The 8,871-nt window shown below is 52.2% G+C and overlaps 1 protein-coding gene across 5 annotated transcripts in view; it reads right to left on the reverse strand.

Annotated features, from left to right (window-relative positions):
• The window catches only part of KCNC1 (potassium voltage-gated channel subfamily C member 1), an 82,570-nt gene extending 73,699 nt beyond the window's left edge, over positions 1-8,871 (reverse strand). For 2 of the 5 annotated variants that reach the window (XM_088533824.1, XM_088533821.1), the window contains exon 1: positions 8,219-8,871. In XM_088533824.1, the coding sequence (XP_088389950.1) occupies positions 8,219-8,788 (570 nt within the window). In that variant the 5' untranslated portion in view covers positions 8,789-8,871. The remainder of the gene's footprint in view (positions 1-8,218) is intronic. The other 3 variants (XM_088533823.1, XM_088533822.1, XM_010214711.2) reach the window with 2 other exon arrangements.

Below are 8,871 nucleotides of genomic sequence, written 5' to 3' on the forward strand. Positions count from 1 at the left end.
AACAGTGAATATCAATATTGCTTGAACAAAATTCAGATGAAACTTGTTTACTAAAAAATAAAAATAAACAGCACTTAAAACAGCACGGCCCTGGCTGAGCGATCACAGCGTAGTTAGGCTGCTCTTGGTTTGTCCTTGCAAGCGCTTTACCTAAAAAGCTCCCGTTAAAATGAGCTTTGTGGTATTCGGGACACATTTGCAGGAAGCACTGGGACGTTCTGCCGTTTTCATGCGGAACGGCGCGCGGAAAGTGAGGAGGGATCCGCGTTGCAAAAAGCAGCAGGAGCAGCACAGAGCGGCTGCCGTTGAGGTGCTCTGTTTTCCGCGCGGGCCGAGGGGCTCCGTGCGGCTGCGTCCGCGCGTGCCGAGCGCCACGGGGTTACACAACTGCCCTCGCCCTGGAAATGGGGCCGGGGCCGGCTCTGCGGGGGCCCCGCTTGGAACCCGGTGGCGCTGGGGCTGCTCGTGGCTGTGGCTGCAGCTGGGATGGATTTCACTCAAGGACCCAAGGACACCGGCCCCGGGCTGGGGCACTCAAGGTCCCCCGCAAGGTCCCCCAGCCCGGGGCTTGTGCCCTTGGGTACTGCAAGCCGTGACCTTTGCCAGAGGCTGGTGGTGTTTCCCAGATTTGTCTCTATGTGTTTTCCTGGAGCCTGTTACCAAAGTAGGAGAATTCTGAATGAACCTTCCCTTTTAATTTATAAATGGGTAAATCGCAGAATTGGCCTCCAGCGTCTGTGCGTGCCAAGTGGTTTGGTGTACAGAAGGGCAAGAATCCCAAGTGGAAAACAGAATAGGGTTAATGGAGTTAATTTTCAGATTGAAATCTGCAGCTGAATGTCTGATGCCTGTTCAATGATATGCGACCTGAATTGACCAGGTCTTTCTGTATTTAAATAGAAGGATGCAGGTAATGTTTTATTTGTTTATTTATTTTGGAGGAAGAGGAGAATGATAACGGTGCGAGAGATGGAGGGCAGCAATAGGGATTTTGTTGCAGCTGAAACAAGGATCTATTATTCTGTTAGGTACATCTATGTGCATTTTCTTTATTTATTTTTTCTTTTTCTTCCCCCTTTTGTTTTTTTTATGCATAATGAGTGACTGATCCAGGAAATTAAGGGAAGATGATATTTTGTTTGGCTATTCAGACCAAAATGCCCAGCCTAACTCCTGTTTGTCCCTGGGAAGTTACAAGATTCAGCAGGACTAGGCTCTGTCTTCGTCGTTCAAAAATATTCCGGCTTCCCGGTTTGTGAAAGGGACCCCGATTCTTTCCCAGTCTCTCCAAGGAGAGCCCAGCGGGGTCTTCTAAACCGCTCCACGCTGTCACTGCACCACGGTGGTCTCGACCGGGTGATTTTTCAGCGTCAACCTCACGGATTCGCTGCTGCCGCTGCTCAGGTATCGCCGCAATTACATAAGCGCGTGCCGGCCCCGCGTGCCCGCGCGCGCCGAGCGGGGCTGCCGGCCGCGCCGCGCTGAAACCCGAGATTTATTGCGTTTGCACAGGGCCATTACAATGCAATTTCAACTTATGGTCATTAAAGGGTCTTACATCATGAGCCATCACTGTAAAAAGCCTCGGACGGAGATTTATGCTTAATTTTTATAGCGTGATTTATTAGAGCCCCCGTTATATCTTATAAATCATAACCGAAGGAAGGGAAAATCAATTAGGACCTGGCCCTTTCACCTCTCCCCGGGGCGGACGGTGCCGCGCTCAGGCGGATGGGAGCAGGGATATTCCTGGAGTAAGCTCTCACTACAGGAGTAGGAGGGAAGACAGTGAAATCTGGGTCCTTGCTGAGCACAGATGAGAGATGTAAAAATTATTCTAGAAATGACAGCATTCAATTTATGTTTGGGGGGAGAGGGAGGTTCTCTGCAGATTCACAGATTTCTCTGATTTCATCTGATCCCGACACTCTGCCTCCTGGGTGCCGCTCGCAGTGAATCATGTATTTATATAACCCGATATGCAGCAGGGGAAGCCAAGCCAGCCTTCTCACACTGTTCCTCCCTCAGACGAGACCCCGCAGCCGGGAACGGCGCAGCTAATTCCCTAATTCCCGTGCGGTCACAGGGATCTCAAAATGGCTGCTCCGCTGCCGCGGTCCCTCGGGAGCGCAGAGCCGGTGCCGAGGATGGAGCCGCTCCGCAGGGACCCCCTGGCGCTGGTGCCTGCGGCGCCCGGCGGGCAGGGCCCGCGGTCGGGGTGCCCCCGCGCGCCCTGGTGACTCGTGAAATGCAGCGCGCGGGCGTCACTTGGTCCAACTGAAGATACGTGGCGGGGAGGGGGCTGCTTTCTGTGGCCCTCTGCAGTGAAAAATACCCTTAAGATCAGGAGGGGCTTTGTCAGCACCGGAGCTCTGGGTTTTGATGCAATGTGCTAAAGCCTCTAACGTCTTTCACTGCTTATGAAAATGTACGTTTGAATACGTTCCCGATAATTGGCTAAGATCTATTACACATCAGGGCTTTGGAATGGAGACAGACAATGTGCCTATTCAAAAAGCAATAGACGGCAAATAATCGGTTGTCCTGAGCCATACCGCAGGAAAATTCATTTCTCCTTGAAACTGATAACAACTTTGGCACTGCGTTTCACTGACAGAAAGGGCCTCCGTTGCTGATTTGCTACCATCCTTCCTTTTGCTAAAAGAAACCCTATTTGTACAGGCTTTGTCACTAAAGTAGTACTATAAATACACACAGCTCGGTAATGTATATATGAAATTAAGAATGAACACCCTCGAATATCAGACCATGCAAAGGAAGGAAAAACAAGATGGAAAAATAATTTTCTAGCCGTAGTCTAATATGTCACATTTTTGTGAGTAGCTCCAAAATAGAAATATTATAATTGATCCATGGATCTTTTTATCCTTTGTCTCATGATACAGCAACACAGAACACCCGTATTTTGTTGCCTTTTCTTCCCAAACCAAAACCAAAATAGCAAATGTCAGGAGAAGGACGCAGAGAATAACTGGAGGCGCATAAGGATGGATTAAAAAGAGCAGAGGCCCAATATCACACTGCAACCAGTCCCCAAATTGCATATTGGTATCAGTGGTGCCAAGGTTACGTTTTAGCAGTATTTTGGAATGGCTTCTGAAGTCCTTCCTCAGATGGAAATCCCACTCAGCACTGTAGGAGGTGGTGGTGAGAGGAAGACATATATATGTGTATGCATATGATGGTATGATCCATACGATCACAGCCTTGGCTAAATCAAGTAAATTTTGTAACCTAGAAACATTAAAATTAAGTAAGATATAAGATATATGAAAATGGCAACAGATGCTGTTCTTTTTTAAGGTTTTGGAATAATAGAAATAAAATTGGAAATAGGCAAATGGAATAAAAAAACCCCTCCTGGAACAGGAACTGCTGACTCTGTACTAGCGAACGGCCTGGATTCATCGGTGTGGATTGCGCCCCAAGCCCTCGTGAGGCTGTGACTTCAGTGACCTTGTGAGCTTTTCTGGGCGGTCGTGGTGTCCTTGTGTGCGTTTCGGAGCTACCCACACCAGCGAAGTCGTGATTCCGCAGGGCTGCTAAGCTGGGCTTGGTTTTGCTTCCTTTGAAGGAATTGCTGTGAAGTCAGAGGGACGACTCGCGCGAGCTGTCGGCGGGTGCACACGTGCCGTGTTGGCCAACCCAACGAGGGCTGAACGCAGCAATTCACTGGAGTGGCCAAAGCCGCCTGGCTGTGACGGGAAAGAACCCCGGGCAGGATGCAGAGGAGACCAGAAGCTGCTCGTTAATGGGTTATATGAAGATTTGCAGTAACTTGCACCTTGATGGGAGAAACTAGGAGTCAAGTGGGATTTTTGGGATTCCACAAAGGACATAATGGAGGTTACTAAAAGTCCAGCAGCCATTTCCGTTGTAATCCTGTCATACTGGAGATACGGGGGAAGGCTCCCGTTTTTCCAAGGCGGCAATGTGGCATGCAGTTGCAATCAGGCTGCATGGTTAATCCGAGCGGCAGCCGGAGCCGCTGCGGCGCGCCGGGGACCATCGGCTGGGCCTCTTCAGGGAGAGACCTTGGGACCTCCCTGCGGGGAAGGGCCCGTCCGTGAGCTTGGGTGTCCTGGGCCAGGCTATAGGGTGAGCAGGAGCCGCCACGGCCTCCAGGCCCTGGGACACGATGGCTATTGCAGACTCGTGATCCCATAGGCATGTCATTTCTTTAGAGGAAAATTAGCTTAAATGAACATAGCAGGGTTGAAATGCTCTTGAACATACAAAGCAAGGCAGGAGGAAGTCAGGGGAGGCTACCCCTTTCGTGCCTTCTGCACTACCCCTTTTACCATTGTCATCTTAGCACAAGAAACTTATCTCCCAGATTCCACCCGCCGCAGACAGCGGCCACTTGCGCGGGATGCGAGGGACGGAGCGGCAGGGAGGGCGAGCGTGAGCCCTGCCACGAGCCTTTCCTCAGAGCGGGATGGCAGCTGCCAGCACGGGAAGTCAAGCCGTTGAGATCCTGCCATCGGATCCCAACCAGCTTTTGTTTAAAAGCTGTAGTAAATGTTTATTTGGAAGCTTCCCTTAGGGTTCATTAATGAAGATGAAGTGCCCAGTTGGAGCTGGAGCACTCGAGCACTCGCACAGAGTCTGAGGCTGAAGCTCCAGGTTCCCAAGTGCTGCCCAGCACAACAGCGGAGGCTAAAACTGCCCCACTGCGGGCAAGGATGGGGGATGCCTGCCTGCCGCACACCCTGGAAATGGAAGGGAATTTTGGCCGGGTTAGAGCAGCAAGGTCAGACGTGTCGGAGCGCTGGAGGAGACGGCGCTGAGGCAAGGTTTCTCACCCGGCTGTCTTGGTGTCTGCTGAGGGCAGAAGGCAAGAGCGTCACCTGGACTCCCACCGCGTGGCTCGGATGTGCCCCTTCAGCAGCTCTGAACTGCGCTCTGAGTAACTCTCTCTCTTGCCTTCATCTCTAGTTTGAAAAACAAATTTACAAAACTGCCTAAAGATGCAAAAAAATAACTTCTAATAAGCTTTAGAGAAATGTCTCCCTGATTTAGGTGCATAATACTCACTGGCATCTGATGATAGTTAACTGCCTGTTGAGATCCTTTTGAAAATCCACCTGGATGTCTGTCTGTCTGTCTGTCTCTCTGCATATGCAAGAGTATCTCTGTCAATGTGATCTTCTCCATCACCTTGCCTGCTGCCGCTGCTCCGGGCAGCGGCCGTCCCGTGGGGCAGGCGCCGTCCTGGAGCGCTGGCGAAGCGCAGCGCCCGTTCCCCTTGCAGGGCAGCAGTCTGATGCAATCGGGGACTTCAGACACAGCCAGCTGCTTGTCTGCTCGCAGACACACGAGACCTTGCCATTTCTTAAAGTTCGATCTTTTCAGAACGAAACACCTTATTTAAGAAAATGATACCTAGAAAGCTAGAATTTAATTAAACTCAGCTTTTATCTATTTGTATATTTATTCTCCCCAAGAACCTGCTGAATATATTGTGCTTAAAGACAAGCTATTAATGACTGGTAGGTTATGCTTTAGCAAAGTTAAGAAATAGACAAGATTTGCAGAGCTAGCTAATTTCAACTGCAGGACATAAACGCTTTCCCATTCTCCCTTGGTCATCTACAATGAGGTCGCATATAATTTAGCATGAATTAGGTCCTGATATCTTTTGCAAAACATAAGGATTATAGTCAGTTCTCAAGCTATGAGTATCTTGAAGTGAGGTGCTGCCTAAGTCAGATAGTCAAATGTACCTGTATTTCTAAGCAGTATTTGTCAGAATGTTCCAAAAAGGACCAGATATGATATTTCCATAGATATTTCTTCTATGTTCACTGAATTATTGTACCAGATATAGCCCAGAGAAATCTTGCTTTATTTAACTATGTGGGTTTTCTTTTCATCTTTACATTTACATTCACATTTTTTTCTACTTGCCCAAGTATAACAGTATAACGATTACATAAACCAGGGCTTCTGCTAAGACGTGACTTTGACATACGTGTTGGTGCCATGTGTAAACACCAAGCATATATATAATATTCACAATTCACAGTTGGCAGACGTCTCAGATCCAACTGGGATGATGATTTTTTTTTACTTCAAATTAGCTTTTGTGAGTTTGAGGTCTTTTTGCAATGTCTGTCATTAGGTTACAGAAACATAAATCAAACTCCCATCTTTTTTACATCCATAACCATAACATATGGCTTTTATTAGAAGATGTTAATTGTCTTAATGTCTTCTTAATGGATGTGTGTGCATGTGTTGATGATGAAAGCCATCTTCCCTCATGCAAAATATTAATGCGTATGGCCTATGTCTCCATAGATACAAGTTAAAGAATTATACTTTAACCCATGAAATCCTCAGTAGACACTTTAGCTTTGCCTAGAATTCGTATTACTCTAGTTTAACAATCTTTTAAGGAAAGAGCAAGTTACAAGTAAATTGGGAGTGGGGGGAAGTAATTGGACCAGATATGCACACACAACAGTGAATAAACTGGATAACAACATTGGAGTAAACAAATCACTTCATAAAATGCCTATACCTAAATGGAAATGCCCATACAGAGGAGGAAAAGGAAATGCATGTCCTACTAGAATTCCAGCTTGTACCACACAGGGACTGCTACTCCTGGCTGAGGGGTTTGTCCTCCAACCTAAAACACAACCTTGTTGTCCACAACCTAAAACTCTTCCAAGAAAAAGGCTGTTTTATCCTCCTGTCCATGTATATCCTGTTCAGTGGGACAGCATTATTATCCTTTTGGATTTTGGACCATTCCCCAAAATCTTGGGCAAGCACACTGCTTTGACTTGCTGTCTTTTACCAACAGATTCCCGGCCACCGGAGAGACCTGCTATTCCAACCGGCACCCATTCATGTTGGGCTTGATTAAAGGAAGCTAACTCAGCCTTTTGAAGGGTGCCCTCCAGCCTTCCCTCTCCATTTCCATGCGCCCTTGGCAGAAATCAGGAATCTGAAAGCTGCAGTTCAACAGCATCGGCCCTTCATGTTATGGTAAATATTTTATTGTTCCTTTTTCCTCCACGCTGTTTAAGGGAGTTCATTTAAAATATTAACTGCTTTGTTCAGGGAGGCACTTTCCGAAGGGTAGGCAAGCGCGAATCTGAGAAATGCACCACGAAATGCCTCCAGGCGCCGCTCCAGCTCTGCGCATTCATTGAGCCCACAGCCCTGGCACTGCCTGCGCGCGGTCCCCGCTCAGCCTCCCGTCACCACCGACCCGCCGAAGGCCGCGCGCGCACCGGCCCGCTCAGCCGCCTCGCTCCCTCCATCCCCACGTCGCTTCCCTCCATCCATGCGTTTTGCGCCTCAGTCTGCTCGCGCTCCCTCCCGCGAGCACCGCGCATCCCTGCTGAGGGCTGGCGGCAGCTCCGCCAGCACTACGGCGCGGCCGAGCGAGGAATAACGCGCATCCAAAGCGCCTGCTTTGCCGAGGCACTGTCCTCCCTTGGGCTTTCCTGCTTATCGAGGCAGCTGCCGCGTGGGGTTAACCCTGCTGCAGAGCCTGAAGCGAGCGTTTATGTTTGACTGGACGAGCGGCATCGGGCCCCAGCTTAGCCTAAGAAGCTGTAAGATTCCTCGTGTGCGATGGCAGCGGGACTCGGAGCCGGGGCCTGCCTCAGCGCGCACGGACGCGGCGCTGCTGCGAGCTGCCTCCCCGCATGGACTGCGCCGCGGCGAGGGAGGAGCTGTCCTTCAGCAGCCAGGGAGCCCCTGCGCGCGCCGCGTCCTCTCCACGGCAGCGAGCCCTCTCCTCCGACCCGCGTGCCGCAGGGACAGCGAGGGCAGCCGCGTCGCCCCATCGCGCGTGTTTAACGTGGCACCCCGGGGATGATGAAGTGGATGGGCTCCCCTTCCAGCGCTCGCTCAGAAACTCTCCCCACGCGCTGCTCCCGGAGGGACGGTTGGCCCCCGCGCTCCCTTTCCCCCTTGTGAAGTGGGGAGAGCAGTGAGGCTGGAGGGAGCGTTCTCCTTATGGCCAGTAACCCACTGAACAGGTGCCCAGGGCAGCAGGAGGTGGGCAATGCTCCTCCATGAACCACCACTCTAGGGCAGTCCCCTGGTGCCCTGGCGTGCCCGGTCTGGCATTGGGACCACGGCCCAGGTCCTACGTGGGCTTCGGGGAGCCCCTGCGGGGCAGCCCCTAGGAGAGAGCCCGTGTCCGAGCGCGGGAGCCGGCGGCAGGACTTACCCTTGCATATCGGGACGAGTAGGGGTCCTCAAAGAGCGCCCAGATGCGGGGCTGCCACCGGCGCCAGAAGCCCCCGGAGCGGCCGTCGGGGGAGTCGCTCAGCGCCAGGCGTTTGGTCATCTCCAGCTCCTCCTCGCCGTCGCCCGAGTCGCCGGTGCCGTCCACGTCGCCGTCCTCGGCGCTGCTGTCCAGGGGCGCCCCGCCGAAGCTGTCGAGCGCCTCCTCGGCGTCGCGGTGCTGCCGGTAGGTCATCCAGCAGCAGGGCTCCACATCGGTCTCGTCGATGCCCCAGAAGGCGAGCTCCTCCTCGTAGAGGGGGCCGCACACGTCGGCGGGGCAGTGCAGCTTGCCCGTGCGGTAGTAGTTCAGGATGTGGGCGAAGACGCCGGGGTGGCGGTCGAAGAAGAACTCATCCGTGCGGGGGTCGTAGTCGAAGTGGCTGTGGGCGTCGGGCTCGGCGATCCAGGCCAGGCGGGTGCCGGGCAGCGTGCGCAGGGTGCTGCGGTACGTCTGGTGCCGGGTGCCCCCCACGTTGATGACGATGCGGTCGCTCTCGTCGCCCTGGCCCATCGCGCCGCTTATGGGGCATGTCGCGGCTTCATGGGGCGAGCGCGGCGGCGGCGGCGGCGGCGCGGGGGGCACGGCGGGCGGGC

The sequence above is a fragment of the Tinamus guttatus genome, unplaced genomic scaffold, assembly GCF_059628265.1.
Source record: "Tinamus guttatus ecotype Peru unplaced genomic scaffold, ASM5962826v1 Tinamus_guttatus_pri_ptg000524l, whole genome shotgun sequence".
Taxonomy (NCBI): Eukaryota; Metazoa; Chordata; class Aves; order Tinamiformes; family Tinamidae; genus Tinamus; species Tinamus guttatus.